This window comes from Styela clava, chromosome 2, assembly GCF_964204865.1.
Source record: "Styela clava chromosome 2, kaStyClav1.hap1.2, whole genome shotgun sequence".
NCBI classification, from domain to species: domain Eukaryota; kingdom Metazoa; phylum Chordata; class Ascidiacea; order Stolidobranchia; family Styelidae; genus Styela; species Styela clava.
In genome coordinates this window covers 7,113,654-7,133,126 of record NC_135251.1, presented here as the reverse complement: position 1 = coordinate 7,133,126, position 19,473 = coordinate 7,113,654, and the positions used below count along the sequence as shown (strand labels likewise).

Below are 19,473 nucleotides of genomic sequence, written 5' to 3'. Positions count from 1 at the left end.
AAGCTAAATTCAATATTTATTTAATGCAATATATTAATAGATACGTTTATTTTTTAAATCATATGCTAACTCACTGAAAATCAAAGTTGTCATAACATACAAAATATGGGTAGACAAAGTGGAAATGCAGTATTCTTACATTTTAGTAATACATGGTGTCCATTCGTTTAGTTTTTATCATTCATTTGCTAACTCACTGAAAATCAAAGTTGTCATAACATGCAAAGATACAAATTATGGTTAGACAAAGTGAAAATGTTGTATTCTTACACTTTTAGTAATACAGGGTGTCCCAAAATAACTGAAGCCCCCAAAAATGCTAATGAATATGTTCAAACTTATGAAACTTTGAATAAATGTAGCAGGAAATTGATAGCAACGTCTGAGGATAATAATAATACTCCTGTAATATGTATACCAGGTCGTGGTTAGGCCATAATTTTATTCCAATTGAATTTTGAGTTCAAGGCCTGAAGAGAATGTGGCAGCCCTAAGTTTCTATTGACCTCAGCCAAATTAAAAGTCCATTCGACGATGGAGTAGTGTGCTTAGCATTCAGTGGTCCTCGCTGCATATAATCCTTACTCAAGACTCTCATCTGTATCCTTATTTTAGATTGAGCGTAAACTCACATCAACTGATATGCAGAAACATGTTGAGAGAGGTCGTATAGAAGATTTAGTCTCTATCTAAGTTTTCTTATTACCAAGACAGGGTGTTTTAAAATAATATTTATTTTTGCTTCTTCTGATTTTCATGCCACAGGTTTTAAAATTATAATTGTTAATTATAACTGCTATCAAATATGAAACATATAAAATATAGGGTTAAAACTAACATATTCATTAGCAATTTTGTGGGTTTCATATATTTCAGGACACCCTGTATTACCATGGCTTAATTTATCGTGTTTGAGAATTTTTATGACAAAACTTTACAGTTCTTTGATAGCACATGTCTTGAGTAGATGACCTAAAATAAAACCTGTCTCCAAATAGCAGCCCAATATTCTCTTCGAAGAAGGTCATTCAAATGGCAAGTTGGACCATATAACCACTCCTGCAGCTAACTGAAAACATCTGGCTTACCAATGGGTGCTCCCGTAATATGTGCACCAAGATGGCGAACAACCTTAACCCTAACCTGGTACACATCTATGTGTTGTGCGCCATCTTCGTGCACATACTTCGGGAGCACCCACCAATCAGTGTTCGCAATAGCAGTTTTTATTTGAAGCGCTTTGAAATTTAAAAAGTGGGGTTAGTATTGAAGTTCAAAAAAATCCCCTCAAAATATAGTAATAGCATTCATTTAAGAGAAACAAAGTTTTGTTTAAAAAGATCTTTCTGAATAGGACACACATATTAGAAAGGGATGACTTTTCGTCAGTTAAGAATAGACAATTAGAAATGGAAATGCCTTTTTGTTAAAAGATTGCCTTATTTAAAATTAGATGGAAAACGGATAGCGCTAATGGAAGAAGGATAGACATTTTGGTACGGAAAGTAAAAGTGAGGTAGAAAAAGGTAGGGTAACGAGCAGTTTCCAGAATGACGTTATAGATCCTTGTGGAGGCCTTCTTAAAAAAAAGATAGACATGAATGTCCCACTCAAGATTGACTTGTTTAAAATTGGATGACTTTTAGGCAAACGAATAGTGCTAATAGAAGAAGGATAACATTTTTCAGAATGATTGTATAGCTCATTGAGGAGGCCTTCTTAGAAACAAGATAGAAATTTAAGAAAGACTAGGTCATAGTCAATTTAGGGAGTTCCTCCCACAGGGTGGGATTGGCACAACAACACAAAATATTTTTAGGCAAACCCACTCTTAGGTAGATGCGCATGCAAAAAGCAAAAAATAAGACGAAAAATTACATTGAAAAACTATTAAGAGTGAATATACACAAATGATTTTTGTCATATGAAATTTCATTAAACTGCTGGTCAAACATTGCTCCCTCCACATATTCACCAGAGTTCATGTTCTGAAGAAAAATCAGCACTCCCGTAGTGTGTGTACCAGGTTAGGGTTAGGCCATAATTTTATTCCGATTTTCCTTATTTTAGTTATATAACGAGTTCGGGGACTGTCTGTGTTAGCCATGTGAATATACCCCTGCCCATAGGTTTCAGTCCCTTTACACAACTTGATGTAAAAAGGCGAACAAAATTAGTTACCTCCATATTGGTACACACACTTCTGGAGTGACGAAAAATCTGCTCAATTATTGGCACACCCAAAGTCGACTGGTAACTAGAGGAGAGACTGCGGAAAGCCATCTTATCTTCTTACCTTTCAGACTTTCGTTGAATATAATTAGTAATGCCCAGTGAGCACCTTAAGTGTTGGTTGGACCCTGTGAACAAAACATGAAGACAATTCTGCAAGACAGAAGAAAATTTGTCACACATTATAGGTGAACCAAACAGAATAGGGGGTTGGAGTCATTCACTCTGGTCACCCTTAAACAAAGACCAGAGTGGGCCGGATGAAACACTTCGATGAGTCGGATCCGGCCCACGGGTCATAATTTGCCCACCCATGTTCTTACACAATGTTCGTAGAATAATTTAAAAAGAATAGCAGGCCAGGCAGACATTGTTTATAGAAAGTTTTTCATCAATCCAATTCCAGTTTTGAAGCGGAGAGATATTCGCGGGTCGGAAAACATTAAGTGTTGAACTATTTTTATTTATTTTTGGGAACCAATGCTCTAAGTCAGTGGTCACCAAAGTGTGGGTCGCGACCCCACGTGGAGTCGCCTTAAATATTTCTGGGGGCGCCGAGTGCCCATCGTTGTCTTTTCTTTTATTATTTTTATTTTGTGTGTGACTTCTCGGCTTAACGCTAGATATTTCAAACAAAAGAATGAATAACAAGCACGCAGACAGGTAATATCAAGAGCAATTACAATCAATTATGACATCATAATCACAAATTTAGTTCGTGTGAAAAACAGCGTTCTATGACACAAATACACAACAGCGTGTAGTCTGCACTGTTAAGTTGAATAACGCTACATAGGCTAGCCGGTTTCGATATTTCAAATTGGAGTGACTTCTTTTATAATAAGGCTATTGCGTAACGACAGTAATTTATATTTTAAAGTGAATCGTTATTGTGTCGTTAAATGTACTGTACAGTGGCCGTTGCTTTTACTGCAAAGCCTCATTTTCCAGGCTACCGTCATATTGATAATTACAATTTATTAAATGGCTGATAAACATAAAAGAAAAATATCGTATGATCAATCTTTTTGAAAGCTTGACTTTTAGTGCTATGAGTCTGTTAAAATCAAAGCACCGAGCCGGAAGCAAACCCGAAATTTCAAATTTTATTTAGGAGTTCTTGAATTGTCATTGCAAGAGTTTAGTACAATATGTGGCCACGGCCGAAACGCCTCATTTGAAAAAAAGTCAGCGATAGAGAAGCCCGACCCCACCCGAAAATTTGAGGGCTCGGGCTTCAGATCTTAGCTCTATCATCGGGCCACCAGTTTACCTCAAGTACGAGGTCAGTTAGCCAGTTATTTAATCCAGATACATGGACTTGATGGTGGAGGAAATTCGAAATGCACAATATAACGAGCCAGTGAATTATTTGTGAAACAACAAAATAATGTACATTTTTATGACAAAATGGAAGATGGGTCTATCAAAAATAGGAATTAAAATGTGTGATCAATAATGGTGAAGAATATAGAAAGTGAATTGTCAAAAAGTGAAAAGAACTAGCAACGGAAAACACAGCAAAGAAAACGAGTATGGCGGTCATGACATCAAACTTAATGAAAGCTTCAAAACAAATACTAACCACACAGTGGGGAAAAAAATTTCTCTCACAAAAGTGAACGAAGTGTCCATAGAAGCAATAACGGCAATAATAAAGTTTAACAAAGGTAGTATCAAAATGTGGCAAAAAGGCCGTAATTTGAATACGACAAACCATAAGTTACAATAGATAAATTTAAGTTCCATTAGATAATGCCATATTTCAATACCCACTTTCTTTCCACATTTCGACACTACTTTAAAATAAGTTTCAAGCGAATTTTTCAAATACAAAGCAGCATTAAATAAAGTAATCGGTTTAATCGCTAAGGAACAATGCGTTTTGATTTTATTTTTATAAATTTATTGTGGGGCTCTGTAAATATAGTCAACCTTTTCACGAGCTCCATAACACCAAAAGTTTGAGAACCCTAGCATTAGAGCAAAAATACCTGAACAATTCATCAGAAAAATGGGCACCTACGCTATTAAAAATATTTCGTATCAAGAAAAATTTAGTGTAATCCATAGGTTAATTGAACTTGACCTTTTAAAATTCCAAATTTGCTTAATAATGTTGAAGTGGTGAAATATTTTTAACAACTGCACAGGACAAGTACAAAAAGGAAGATTCTGTACCAGGGGCAATCACTTTGCTGAGTGGGTCAGTTACAGACTCATAACTCAGTATGAAAAACAGTTCATTAACAGCGAACAGCCGAGTGGCACATTATATACAGGTGCAGATAATACAGGAATTACGGTTTATTTGTCATTTTCATTGAAATTTCAACGGGAATTAATATCCATAAAGACTATAGTCATAATTTCTACAGGCACAAGTGGGCCGGATGAAAAACTTCGTTGAGATGGATCTGGCCCACGGGCCGTAATTTGCCAACCGATGTGCTATACCATACACAATGATTTTAAAAAATTCAAACAGCATAATAGGCCAGACAGACATTGTTTATAGAAATTTTTAAACAATTCAATTAAAATCACATGAAACATTTATTAAAGATTAGAACAAAAGGGTTCACTTTTGTAACACTATACGATTGTTAGTCAAAAATCACCGAAACACAAGAGTGGTTTCCATAACACAGAACTTGATCAAAGATGGGCCGAGCATAACGAAGCCCTAAATGAAGAAAATTTTACCAAATAAGAATCATGTAATGAAATTTACATCGCATGATACCCGTATATAAGATATATAGCCACCTGAGGTCACCAAACCAAGGCACCTGTTCTGAATTAAAATATCAAAAAGAGAATTCCAATTTTATAATGACGTACCAAATGAGACAGACCCCAGCAAAGAAGTGTAATTGACGTAATAAAACAAATATCAGTGTAATATTTCCCAATACGGGAAAAAAAAGTTTCGAATACGAACCAAAAGTTTAGGACTCCTGCATTAGAGCAAAAATACTTGAACAATTCATCAGACTAATAGGCACCTATGCTATTAAAAAAATTTCATAACAAGAAAAATTTACTGTAATTTATAGGTTAATTGAACTTGATCTAATACCTTTTGAGAATTGTAAATTCCAAATTAGCTTGATAATGTTAAATCTAATATTTTTACAAAAAGGAAATTCTATTCGGGGGTCACCAAACTTTTTTAAGCAGCGGGCTACTTTCTGGGTACCAATTAAGCTGAGAGTACGCTTCTAAAAAACCAATTCGATATTAATGGTATTTAGCCATAGAGACACTGATAATTTGAAATATTCAAGAAATTATCCACTAAGCAGTTGTGCTATCAAATGTTGTATTTTACAAACACATTTAACAAATCATGACGATCATATTCACAACCTGGCCAAATCTAGACAGAAGCCTACATGGGAAACCTGGTATTGCATTATCTCCAACTGCGTTTTATGCTCTGCTTTGTAACTAGACACTACAACTCTGAGTGAGTCTTGCAGATGTTCATGGGTGAGGCATGTTCAGTGTTTGTTCTTGATGAGGTTCATGTCTTAAAAAGCTAATTCACAAAGATAGGTTGAACCAAACAAGCTTAGGACCTTCAAAGCCTCTGTTCATTCACCATGGCACTTTCTGTATCAACTAGGATCCTAAAGTTTTACAAGCCCTGATTGGCTTTGAGGAGGAGCTCATTTAGAAGTGTTGCAATTTCAAGCTCCATCTGTAAAGCATCAAGGCTTAACATTGTGTGTGTGATGTCATAATTGGAACAGTATTAAATGACCTGTGACATTCTGGAGATTACATATAGAAAATGTTGAACGTTACAATAATTAGCATATTGTCATTTCCATTTCTCATATAAGGTTTCAACAAGAATAAAATTAATAGTTGTAGCTTAATGATAAGCGCCGTTATTTGAAATAAATTCAGAACAGACATTAGGGGGACTTAGTGCCCGCAACAACAGGTTGGTGGCCTCTGTTCTATACAATACCCAATGTTCTTAGAAAAATGTAAAAAGCATAATAATAGGCCAGACAGACATTGTTTATAGAAAGCTTTTAATCAATTCAATCCCAATCATGTGAAACATTTATTAAAAATTATAACAAAAGGGATCTTTTGTAACACTATACGATTGGTATTTAAAAGTCACCAAAACACAAGAGTGGTTTCCATAGCACAGAAATCAGAACTTGATTAAAGATAGGCCGGGCATGACAAAGCCCTAAATATAGGAAATTTTATCAACTAAGAATAATGTAATGAAACTTACAATGCATGGTACACGTATGTAAGATATGTAGCCACCTGAGGTCACCAAACAAAAGTACCTGAAATGTAAAAATATCAAAAAGAGAATTCCAATTTTATAATGACGTACCAAATGAGACAGACCCCAGCAAAGGAGTGTAATTTACACAATAAAACGAATATCACTGTCATATTTCCCAATACTGAAAAAAAAAAAGTTACGAATATGGACTAGTAGTCATAAGGAGCTATATTCCACAACACTGGGAAGCGATAATTTGTAAACAGTACAGATCGAAGACAGAATGTTGGTGGAAATAGATTCAAAAACAAGTACGAAAATAACAAGCGAAACTAAAATTGATGGGCTATATGAAGGAACAAAGCCAGATGAAGTTGTCGAAGACAGAAAAGTTCTTATCAAGGTCAATTGCTATATTGAAGAAAGAAATAAAAGAGAAGCATGCAATTTAGACAAACTAGAAGTCCCTTTTCCCAATGTGGCTACTCGTCTAGACTCTGGTTTCTTTGAGAACGATCAAATTCACAATGGTGAAAAATGTATATATACAGTCATGCCATACTACAGTGATAAAACACTCAATGATGTTGACCTTTCTACATTAGGTGAGGAAAATGTAAAAGATATTTTGAAACAATTGACAGATGGATTGAGTTTCATTCACGACAAAAAAATAATTCATAGAGATCTCCGGCCCGAGAATGTGTTCTACAAAGTGGATAACGGAAAGACCACAGTTGTAATTTATGGATTTGGACTCAGCAAGGAAATCCTGCACGCACCGCTATATAATAGCAGTTTCACAGAAGATAAAACCACAGATTACAGTTCACCAGAGATGCAACCAGACTCTGAATTGGATGTCACTGAATCTACAGATGTTTTCTCACTCGGAGGAATTTTTTATTTTATTCTATCCGAAGGTAAACATGCTTTTGGGGATGAGGTGAGTTCCAGATCACATCATATCGTGAATGATAAGCCAAATTTATCCAAACTGAAATGCAGTGAAGCTGAAATTGCAAAAAATCTCATTCAAAGAATGATAAATAATAAAGCAAGTGATAGACCAACAATGGAAGAAGTGAAAAATCATCCCTTCTTCTGGAGCAACACAGACAGGCTTAATTTTTGCACAATGTTATATAGAGCGACGGAAGAATGGAATTTTAAAAGAGGCTTAAAAGGCGATTTGAATCTCATCAACCCAATAACTGGAGCTAAGCGTAGAGACTACAAGATGAATGATTCCAAAAACAATTGGTGTGAGAGATTGCAACTGTCCACCAATGAATGCAAGCTGTACGACATACCAAAGAATCAAGCCGGCTGCATAAAGAACCTTCTGAATCAGAGTGAAGTAAACTACAATGGCAATTCTACATACTCATTACTCTGTTTTATTAGACACAGAAAAAGTCACAGCGATAATGAGTTTGTGAAAAAAATTTCCCTGAATGACAATTACTTGTGGGATTTTGTTAAAGAAAGATTCCCCAAATTCCTTTCCATTTTGACCGTGACAGTTAGAGAGTCCAAAGATATGAGCCTCATCGAAGTAAAATATTTTTATTGAAAATGAAGATATTCTTTATTATGATTTTACTGGATACAATTAGGGTCTAGAACAGGGGTGGGCAAGTTTTTATGGACCTAAATTTCCGTTGAAAATACTGATAAAACTAACGTTATAATGACTGTGATTGTTACATTGTGCTTCTTGTTATTATATAAACGTTAGCGGGTATTTGTTGGACGAGCTGTTTTTTTATTCAGTTTTTCATATTGAGTTCCGGCCGGTTCCATATTCGGCATCCGGCCCAGTAACCAAGTTTATTACCTGTAACTGGCCCACTCAGAAAGGTAATTGCCCACCCTGGTCTAGAAGGTCATGCAGTTAAGAATGGGAACTTTTTGAACCAAAAGTTCTTAGTATCCCATATCTCTAGCAAGGTAGTTTCAGTTTTGAGGAGCTAAAATAGGTACCGTATTTGCTCGTTTTGTAGCCCGGGCCCATATTTTTTTAACTAAACTCACTAACCGGGCCCCTATTCAAACCGGCCCTTATTCAAGCATGGGCGCTTGTTATATTTACGGTGTTACGTAATCAATGCTATCTGTTATGTAATTGGACGCCTAAGGCGTGAGTGTCATCTACCAGCGCTTAAAATTCAACAGCGTTGTGACAACAGCGCTTCTTATTTCTCATTGTTTTCTACCACTGAAAAGGCAGCTTTTACATTGGGCGGGTATTCAAGCACCGGCCCTTATTTATTTTTTGTTCTGTTCACACGGGCGGCTATTCAAACGGGCCCTTAATCAAGATCGGGCGGTAAAACAAGCATATACGGTAATTATTCTGAGCTGATTGATGTACATTTATTAATAAGCGTTAATCATTTCCAAATGTTCGAAGATATATTCAGCTTTGTGAATGATATGATTTCAATATATTGTTTTTCATCTGATTATAGCTTTTTTACATTTGTTTAAACTTTGTATTTACTAAGCTGATGTTCCAAATCCAATTTCACAGATTATCTTTACTGAATTCATCTGTTTTTGATAACTTTCAAAGAGATTTTAAGCTGGTTATCAAGCCTCTGGCTTAGTAAACAACCCAGGAGGAACATAATTAGTTTGTTGAACTATATCTCTTAAAGTTAGGTAATCAATGATATATGGGTACCACATTTAAAAAAGTGAAATATCTTTATTGAAGTGAAAGAATTTTTATCTGTTGGTCTAATTAGAATAAAATTGAATATATTTTTTCTTTGTTTTATTATACAGTTGACTTATTTAAAAAAACATAATGACCAATGTTAATTTGTGCACCTACCGAATTAGAATTGGCATGTTCCGGGGTGGGATGAGGTCAAAGGCAAATGCTTCTTCCTCCTTCATTCTCCAATTACCGGTACTTCCTCATTCATCACAAATGACGCTGGCAATAAGAATCGTCTTTTTTGCTCTTCTTGCTATGCACGGGATTGAAAAAAATCCTGGGCCGAGATCTCCTGAAAGAAAAGCAGAAGATAATAACTTGACACCACATGACCAAGGTTTGTTTATATGTTGATAGAGCAGTAATTCCAATTCCTCAAGACATCCTTAGTGTTACGTCTTAGATCAACCTAACAAATGGAGGAAAAAATGAGTATCGACTTCAAATAAAAATGTTGTGAAATCGAGAAATTTCAATCATCGAATAGCTAATTTTGGAATTTAGGTAAAGCAATGGGTACTCCCGAAGTATGTGAACCAAGATGGTGGACACCGGAACGTACCGGTAGTATGTGTACCAGTCTACTAGGTTAGGGTTAGGCCATAATTTCAAGATACAAATACTACGGGAGTCATTTGACTAGTCCCCGAACTCGCAATCTCACCCTAACCTGGTACACATACTACGTTCCGGTGTCCGCTATCTTGTTTCACATACTTCGGAGTACCAGGCAATGGGCAACAGGCAGAACAGAGAATATGCAAAAATATAAAAGAAAAGTCTCTCAGTTCCATCTAGTAAGAAATTAAAAGTTGGTTGCATTGTTGAAGAAACTTTACCTAACAACCAGGATTCAAACATTTAACTAACATAAATATCATTTCGAATACAGCGAGGCCGGATTTGCCACACCAAGAACCAACTGAGCAACTTACGAGCGGGGGGAGAACAATTGGAGTTCCAGACCAACAGACAGAAGGAACGATAGACGGTTTCGGTGACTTATCTGGTAAGTGAATGGAAGCATATAATATTTCAAAGTACTGCTTCCAAAACCACAACAACTTTAAATTATTTTAAATGTTTCATTTTCATATATACCGGTATATAACAGCAAAAATGTCTAATTCTACCGAACTAAAATGGTATTTCATTTATCTGGATTGATATAACTGGTCATTTCTGAAAACCACGAATTTGAATTTTCAAGTTTACATACTTGGGTAGGACTCCTATGTCCACCATCTTACCCAAGGCGTAATAAATTAGGTAATCATGCTGGATTGAAAGATGGGCAACAGGCACACCAGAGAATATGTGAAAGGTAAAAGAAAGCCTCACTGGAAATTTTAAAATGATTGGTTTCTTCATTGATGAAAAAATTTCAGAACATGCAGGATTCAAACCAATTCTATATTTTGCACTAATCTATGAATTACTAACACAAATATTATTTCCAAAGCAGATATTAGAGATTTGCTGCCTCGAGAACCAACTGAGCCATCTACAAGCGAGGGGAGAACAATTGGAGTTTCAGATCAACAGACAAAAGGAACGATAGATGATGTCTGTAACTTATCTCGTAAGTGATCGAAAGCATATTTTAAAGTACTGCTTACGAAACCACAATATTTTAATCATTTTAAATGTTTCATTTTCATATATACCGGTATATAACAGCAAAAATGTCTAATTCTACCTAACTAAAATGGTATTTCATTTATCTGGATTGATACAACAGGTCATTTCTGAAAACCACAAATTTTGATGTCCGTTCCAAGTTTACATGCTTGGGTTGGAATCCTATGTCCACCATCTTACCCAAGGCGTAATAAATTAGGTAATCTATGAATTACTAACACAAATATTATTTCCAAAGCAAAAATGATGGATTTGCGGCGTCAGGAACCAATCGGAACAGTTACAGATGGATGGAAGACGTTTGATGATTTTATCCAAATCAACAAAGAGAGAGGGGAGATGACAGAAAGTAATTTAACTAGTAAGTGAATTAGAAGCTTTCAAATTTTTTATATTGCTTTGCAAATAACAAGGAGTCTCAATTATTTTCAAATGTTTTATCTTTTTTAGGTGATGCACATGTGACAGGCATATCCGGGCCAGCCATTAATAGTGAGTTTTGTTTCTTGTCCATTAAGGAAGAAACATGGGAATACAAAAAAACATTAGTTACAATTTAAGTACAGTGATCCCTTAGTAGTCTAGCGACTCGACACTCAAACAATTCGGTGAAAAAATTTGGGCGAAAATTCGAAGTCCAAACACCAGAACCAAACCGGGCATGCGCCCAAGTGAGATGATGCCGCTCGAACCGCAATTTTCGGCTCCCTCTCGACCATCCAATAAGGATCAGTCGGTTAGCAGTTCAAGTAACCGGGATAACACATGTTGAGAAGTTTTTGTGTGCTTTTTCTTGACTTTTTTGTCTTTGATCATAGCTCCAAAGAAAAGTAGTGATAAAGGGAAGGAGACGTTGAAAGCAACTAATGAGTTGAAAAAATAATTTATTGTGAAATACGAGAATGGTGTTAGAGTGTCTGATCTCACCCGTGGCGAAGTCTACCATTTCCATTTTTGACAAATAAGGAAGGTTTAGGCCCACTTTTATTAATATTTTTCGCATTTTGGAATGTGTGAAAGCATATACAACCGTTTCTTATGGCAAAAACAGTTCACTACTTGAACAAATCAATAGCCGAACACAAATCCCGACTACTGAGGTATCACTGTATTTAGAATATTTTTATTCGATTGATTGTAATTTTAAACATCTGACAGTCAGATAATTTCATTCAAGTTTAGATACCTGTAATATATATCTGACCAACCAAAAAATACATCAACCTTAATGTTTCTATATTATAAAGTTATGTGTCACTCGATCCAATCAATCTTGCCATATTTAAATTGTGGCACCAAATTTTGGAAAATACATAAACCTGATATGGAATTACAGACAATAATCGGTAATATATATTATTTTTAATAATCACAAAACATTTTACAGTTTCTACTTTTCATTGAAAAGTCCTCAAACTTAATAACCCAAAAACTGCTGAATGAGACAGTTATCTGCATGATTAATGTTTAGTTGTTGCACAGAAGTTGTACAATATATCATACATATAAATATATATACTTCATATTTTCAGTATCTCTCGCTGGATTCTCTAATATTGTTATTGGAAACGATGGGCTCCAGGCAAAGCAGACTCTTGCAGGTAAGTCAGTATTTATATGAGCCTGATCTTACCCAGTTTATCAACATTTTCAAAGCCAAAATAAATATACGAAACCATATGTACGGAATATACAGAACCCTAACCAGTTTTTAGTTATATTCCTGAAGAACAACAATATCTATATTAAACCACAAATCTATAATAAACCACATTTCGTGGAATTGCCATCCAATCAATTTATTAAACAAGTTTGTTGAAAGTAAGAATCTGAATCCTTATGTAAACTAAGAAAAGCTGTCACTGACATGCTGATATGCAGGCTATATAAGTTTATCCAAATAACAAAGATGTCAAAAGACGGCTGATGTAATGGATTTGAATTAGTTCAAGGCAATACTGATTGAGAAATGTTAAGATGAAGAAAAAAATCCACAAATGTGAAATTCATGGAAAAAATTCTGCAAAAATATTTTGTTAATGTGTGCAGCCAATGCATTGGAATTGCAAATTTTTTTTTAGAGAAAAACAAGGGCAATGAATTTATAAAGACGATGGATTTTTATTCACTTACTCCATATTTGATTATTATTATTAACATAATAATTCCTGCCGGGATTTACAACCCTTGGCATAGTCGAAGGATTCAGTCCTGAATATAAAACTGCAATGTCTATATTTTAGCATCCGACACAAGCTCAAATGGATCAGATCAAAACACACTAGAAAAAAAAAGAAAACTCATATTTTCAGATGCAAAAAATCACAAAGGTTTACAGCAATTCAATGGTATGTTTATGCATTCAAATAAAAGTTAGAAAAAAGCAAAAAAAATCTGCTTTAAGTTATTCAGTTTTTTTTATTATTATTATTTATTATTTTCAAAAGAAAATATGATGAATTCTTTCTTTTTTATATTCTGTGATATAAATCGCGATGCACTGGAAAAAAAAAACACTTCAGTAAAAAAAAGTCTTACAATGCATGCATATTTGAAGAATAAAATTAACAATGCTGTTTTGGTGCCCATGAACCACCATTGCAAGGTTAAATGTCCAATACTGCATAATCGTTTTAAAACCAATGAAGTATAATGATTCCATAATTTCATAAATAAATCCAAGAAATGCTGAAAACAAACATTGAAATTCACTAAACATAATTTCAAACACATCTTTTACATAGTAAAGCTAGGTAATAGATAAACTGTGAGTCTGTGATATATAATTATTTAACATTTATTCAGGCAGTCACCCAGCAGGGAACGACACACCCATTTTATGTTTTCCAGTCATCAGTGAGAATCCTGAACCGATCGGCAATCAATCAACCCCACATGGAATCAGGGAATATCCTGGGTCAAATGGCAGTCAAGCTGCACCTGAAGTACCAGTAAGTATATCCAGATTAAATTTAAAAATTTTGTGTCAATGTTATGAATGCCATACAATCTTGTGAACATCAGTCGATGCAACTTTGATTTTAATAAACAAACCATAAAAAATCTTTCATACACTGAAGTTCGTGCTCCCAAATTATGTGTACCAAGATGGGGCACAACCTAAACCCTAACCTGGTACACATACTATGTTCAGGTTGTTCGCCTACTTCAGGAGCAGGGGCGGACACTTTCCATAATTTTGGGGGGGCGAACTTGGATCGCCTACTAAAAAACACCGCGCCGGAACTTCGGAACGTCGGAACTTCCCATTGCCGTCTGCAACAAGCACCGCGATTACGCGCTCGTTAAAAGAGACGCCTATTTAAGCGTAATGATTTTTCTGTCGATCCATGAGAGCCACGAGATTCTAAAATGTTCTTACATATTAATTTAATAGTGTGCAACGTAACTCGCGGTTGCGACTTCTTACGTCAAAATGAAAATATTACTAAACTAAAGTACTGCGGCGATATGTGGACATAAAAATATGAGATAAGCTGCCTGATGTATTTAATTTTGATACCTATTTTTGCAATCTTCCGAACTCGTTATCGCCGTTACAAAAATCTCGATATCTGATATAAAATCCCATATAGTACAATTTTAATTTATACAATGAAAATAATTATAAAGTATATTAGTAAATCAAAAATACAAATTCACCGCCTCGAAATCCACGCGGAACAGTCGCCGCGACTACGTCACTTGTTAAAAGAGCCGACTTTATCAACGAAAAATGTGCAAAGTAATCACTTGTGCAAAGTAATCAATCAGAGAGGGCAAATTCAAAATGTCTTGATTTATTAATTTAATTGTCTTCAATTTAAACTGCGGTTGAGTCGACAAAACAAGAGCCACTCTAAAACACAACGGCAATCCGCGGACATAAAAATGTGTGGTAAACTGCCCGTTTATATATTGTTTTGATCCGTATTTTTGCTATTTTGCGAATTCGATAAATTTGAGATGTACTTGTCACACTGGCTCCGCTCAATCGTAATGTTGTCACTCCGATTATTTTTAAAGATGAAACCTTCCGAAAAATCCGTAAATTTTCTGTCAATTCTCACGCAGTAAAAGTTATTTCAGTACAATAAAAATACATAAAAAAATACAAAAAGGGTTCGAATATACTTTAATTATCTTATATATGAACACAAACCGGGGAAAAGTCGCGTTCCCAGCTTTGTTTGTTGACACGAAAATTTTCTACGTCAATTTAAAAGTAATGAGTAAAAAGGCAAATCCCGCTCACAATTGACCGTGTTTCGATTTTAGTGACGAAATGTTTTTAAAGGCCAAGCAAACATAATTTGTGCCGTAAGCACACGAAATTTTGCGATTTTCGATGCCTAGAAAAGCGTTTTTAGACTGTCGCGGGCCTCAGCAAAACTTATATTGTTTACAGTTTTATTTTTAGTATTTTATAATGCCGCTTCTCAACTTTTCGACATAGTAAATGCTTTGATCTTTGCCCGCAAATTATGCTGGGCCTTGCACGAAATCCATAACGTGAAAAGATACGTCCAGCGGTGAAAATTGTACTTAACAACTTTAGATCTAGTTAATTTTTTAGCGATAATAATTAATTGTTGTAATGAAACACAGTTTGCCTCTTTCACTTCTCTCGCAAGTGCCAACAATAACACTATTGAAAGATTTTGACAATGAGAAAATCATATTAAATTGTACAAAAATGAATTAGTTGTGCAAAACCGTGGCGCGTGATCGGCGGTGCGTTTGAAGACGGAGTATTACCCGTGCGGGCGCGCATGTTTTACGAAAATGTGAGGTGCTCCAAGGCGCTCTGGTCCACATTATTGTAAGAAAACAGTTATAATATCGGTAACTATCAACCGTTTAATTGCGTTTGACTATCGCACTTTTCGGAAATGATAATTTTGTAAGGCGGAAACAACATATATTAAATTTTTTTACTAAATTATTGGGGGGGGCGACCGCCCCCCCTCGCCCCCTCGGGTGTCCGCCCCTGTTCAGGAGCTTCCTGAAGTTCATGAAAGAGGTTCTCGTTCATGTGTACATCAGTTTGTGCAAGCCATGGCAATACATTTACCAAATTTACCTCCTTCAAACAAACTTCATAATTTTTAATACTTTCAGGATGAAACAAGTGGAACGTCATCAGACGACGCCAACATCACCCATGGAATAGAACATTTAGATATTAATAAAGATTCGGGTTGGATAAAATTGAAGGAAAATCTAGGGTACTATAAAAACAAAAGATTATGCCATAGAAAACCAATATACTATGGGATTCACAAGGTCGGGAATGAGAATCATAAAGTCGTTATAAAACTCATTCCATATGAAGACAACATGGATCCAAAAGAGCTCAGTGCATTGGAAAAGATGCAACACCCCAATATAGTCAGATACAGGGACAGCGGGTTAACCCCTCGTGGAAGGCACTGGTTTATAGTAATGGAATGTTGTAATGAAAACACATTAGAGCAAATTGCAACACAAAACCTGACTTGGGATGAGATGAAGAATATAATGTTGCAACTCGCTCATGGCCTACGTTACATGCACACTAAATACAATATGCAACACAGAGACATAAAACCGGCAAACATTCTACAATCAATCTGTGGTAAACACTTTAAACTGGCTGATTTCGGGTTCAACAAAGAAATATTGGAAAGTTCCAACGCACTCACCCCAGAGCATGTGGGGACAAGAGGTTACAGAACACCGGAGTCCTACCTTAAAAAACCACTCCTAACTAACCGATCTGACATATACCAATTGGGCCTAAATTTTTTTTACATCTTATCCAAAGGTCGGCATATTTTAGGACCAGTAAGTGATTCCTTGCCGCATTATGCTATAAGGAACAAATTGTCAGTCAAGAAGAAAAGCCTGGAGATCATTGACGGCCCGGATCGCGAACTTGCTAAACACCTGATGTTGTCTATGACGAGAGGAAATCCATATACTAAAACCTTGGAAGAAAAGGATTATTCAAAACTAAGAAACGAACATCAAAAATACAGGGACAAGATGAGCACAGAAGAATTAATTTTCGACAACTTGCCCAGACCTTCGGCAAAAGAAGTGCTGTGCCATCCACTTTTTTGGAGTTCCGAAAGAAAGTTTGACTTTATTAGACATTTGTCAAGGTCACTCAAAACTGGCAAGCAAAAGTTCGAAGATTCCAAATTATTGACCAAATACAACATGCCGATGTGGAGGCAAGCATTAGATGGGGAGAATGAAACACCTACCAGACTTGCTGAAATAACCAAGAAGATGGACAGTAACTGCTGTATGCTCGAAATTTTAGGTCGCGTTGAAGAATCAGAGCAGGATGAAGAAATTAGGAGTGAAATCATGCGATTTGTAGAAAACAAATTTCCAGGTTTCATTCTCGATGCTTATTTGATTGCCCAAGCAAAGAGTGTCGGCAGAAGTACTTTTTTCAACGAAATTGCTAGAAATCCATCGGAAAACTAACATTACTTGATTCGAACACTGCAGTATGAAAATTTCAATTCAGCACTCTCGTTCAGTTTCAGCGGATAACATTTCCATCAAACAATAAATTTAATAATCAGCGGTTGGTGTCTTCTGCTACCAGCACACTTCTCAGATTTCAAGAATCAGAATAGCCCCCACATTGAAAGACATTAATTATAACATTGAGTGCAAACCCCCCTTTTACGAGACAGTCTGACCCCCAGATCGGCAAACAGTCACTGCGCAATATACCATACCGGTAATATATCGGTACTAGTCAAAACAAAAAAAATAATCTGCAGATTCAAGCATGACTCACCCTAACTTAGAGCATTGTTTTCACCGTTTCCCTGCATATTTTCCTCAAATGTTGAAAATCGACATTCTGACATTTGTCCTTAAATCTGTAGATGGAGTATGGTACCGTACCGGTCAGCTGGTACCGATACGGTACTGGTGGTACCGGTGCCTAACAGGCACATAGTTCAGTAGGTACGGTACCGGTCCACTATTCCTTACAAAGTCACAGTGCACTGTCAGGGTGACGGACAACTCACTTGACTACAGAGAGGCCTGGTGAGTTGTCCGTCTTTTCGCATTTTCTACGACGATGTTTTAGAAATGCAGAAATGTAATTTTGATATTTGTAGAGCTGAAATGTTGAGAAAAATACATAAATATTCTCTAGAAAGCATTCTTATTTGTATAAGTGGCTTATTTTGCTCATGTTATATGAATACAAATACAGTCTACAGACGAAATTGGAGTAACGTTAGCGAAGTTAGACTGTTAACTTATAGTACTGTGTAAGTTTAAATTTTTGAACTTTATTGGAATTAATTGTTTTGAATGAGCACATTTAAATATAGTCTAATAAAACCTTAAAGTTATTGCTGTATTGGTGTATGGTTTTTGATTAAGATTGTTTTATTTGAAAAAAAAATCACGAACTAGTGGATACTAGTACTGTAGTATCGTGTGCGTGAATGTATAGTGTTTGTTTAATGCAATATTGTTTTATTTTCTGTAAATTCAATGAAAAATCAAGCCCCCTACCCCTTTCCGTAAAATATTCCACACCCTTTGTTGCTTTCAGTAGACTATCAGTACAACTGCACACATCAAATCACATTTAAATTGTTATAGGCCTATCTGCTTCTGGAAATCACCAACAATGTGTCTCTGTTCTAAACCGATAATTTATTTTGTCGCAATCCCCACATCTATAACTAAGAATCAAATGTACATTTTTGCCTTAATTTTTTTGGTAGCATCTTTGTAATATTTAATCAATTCTCTGTCTATGATGACATGCCATAACTATCCAAGCATAGCTTTGCAAAAATTAAAAAAAAATTAAACTTCGATGTTCGCTTTGGCGCAAGAATTAGTAATGCTGGTGACATAGGCCTAGGTAGAATCTATACATGATAACTAGTTGAAAGACTGCATCGAAATAGTGACGCCGCCAAAAATATGTTGCGTTGTTTAAAACTGTTTCAGTCATTTCCAGCGTAATAGGGTCTGTATTCTCAGTACTCAGGCATCGCTTCCAACTGTAGATAAAAACTATACAAATATAGTTTTAACGTCAAAATTAACACTTTTAAAAAATATTCAGCCATCCCTAGCAAACTTTCATTCCGCGCTGTAGGCGCCAAATTTGGAGTGGCTGTTTAGCGCCCACAGCCGGGATATTTCTTAGATGGTCGATCTGTTATAGTAAGCTGATTTTCATCACTCTAATGCAAAAAGTATAAGTTTATTTCGACTCCATAATCAGCAATAGACGATAAAAAAATAGATAAAAACAAATGTAAAAGTAACTGATTATAGAATCGGGAAAGCGAACAAAACCTAGAGTAAGGTTTGAAACGTACAGATTTTAGATGGAAAGGTATTGATAAAAGATGCGTACAAGTTGTTGGTGTCGTCAGTTATTATGTGTACAACGAATACGGTACCGGTATAGGGTACCGTCGGTACGTCAGGAGAGTACGGGTGTACGAACGAGCGAAGGGACGACAGCACATTTTTCTAAACAAAGTATAATAAGTATAAGTTTATTTCGACTCCATAATCAGCAATAGACGATAAAAAAATAGATAAAAACAAAAGTAACTGA

General features: G+C 35.7%; 2 protein-coding genes and 1 long non-coding RNA gene across 4 annotated transcripts; 2 read left to right on the top strand and 1 right to left on the bottom strand.

Annotated features, from left to right (window-relative positions):
* Positions 1-774: 774 nt before the first annotated feature.
* Positions 775-17,807, bottom strand: LOC144419840 (uncharacterized). The gene is made up of 3 exons (XR_013474298.1): positions 17,668-17,807; positions 9,339-9,516; positions 775-6,554 (listed from the first exon to the last, which is right to left on the bottom strand). It is a non-coding gene; the product is annotated as an uncharacterized LOC144419840 (long non-coding RNA).
* Positions 6,713-8,072, top strand: LOC144419839 (serine/threonine-protein kinase/endoribonuclease IRE1-like). Its single transcript, XM_078109938.1, has one exon. The coding sequence runs from the start codon at positions 6,780-6,782 to the stop codon at positions 8,070-8,072; it is 1,293 nt and encodes a 430-aa protein (XP_077966064.1). The 5' UTR covers positions 6,713-6,779.
* Positions 9,294-17,708, top strand: LOC144419838 (uncharacterized). 2 transcript variants are annotated; one of them, XM_078109934.1, is made up of 9 exons: positions 9,294-9,561; positions 10,117-10,233; positions 10,690-10,806; positions 11,104-11,226; positions 11,316-11,357; positions 12,398-12,466; positions 13,109-13,213; positions 13,671-13,816; positions 15,987-17,708. In XM_078109934.1, exons 1-9 carry the CDS (start codon positions 9,312-9,314, stop codon positions 17,343-17,345), a joined length of 2,328 nt encoding a protein of 775 aa, XP_077966060.1. In that variant the 5' UTR covers positions 9,294-9,311; the 3' UTR covers positions 17,346-17,708. The 2 variants fall into 2 exon arrangements, with proteins under 2 accessions (XP_077966060.1, XP_077966059.1); XM_078109933.1 differs by having other exon boundaries at positions 10,687-10,806.
* Positions 17,808-19,473: the final 1,666 nt, after the last annotated feature.

Coding starts and splice junctions, on each gene's coding strand:
- LOC144419839 (XM_078109938.1), top strand. CDS start 6,780: ATGTTGGTGGAAATAGATTCAAAAACAAGTACGAAAATAACAAGCGAA.
- LOC144419838 (XM_078109933.1), top strand. CDS start 9,312: ATGACCAATGTTAATTTGTGCACCTACCGAATTAGAATTGGCATGTTC. Junction 13,214..13,670: donor AGGTTTACAGCAATTCAATG/GTATGTTTATGC, acceptor ACATTTATTCAG/GCAGTCACCCAGCAGGGAAC. Junction 13,817..15,986: donor AAGCTGCACCTGAAGTACCA/GTAAGTATATCC, acceptor TAATACTTTCAG/GATGAAACAAGTGGAACGTC.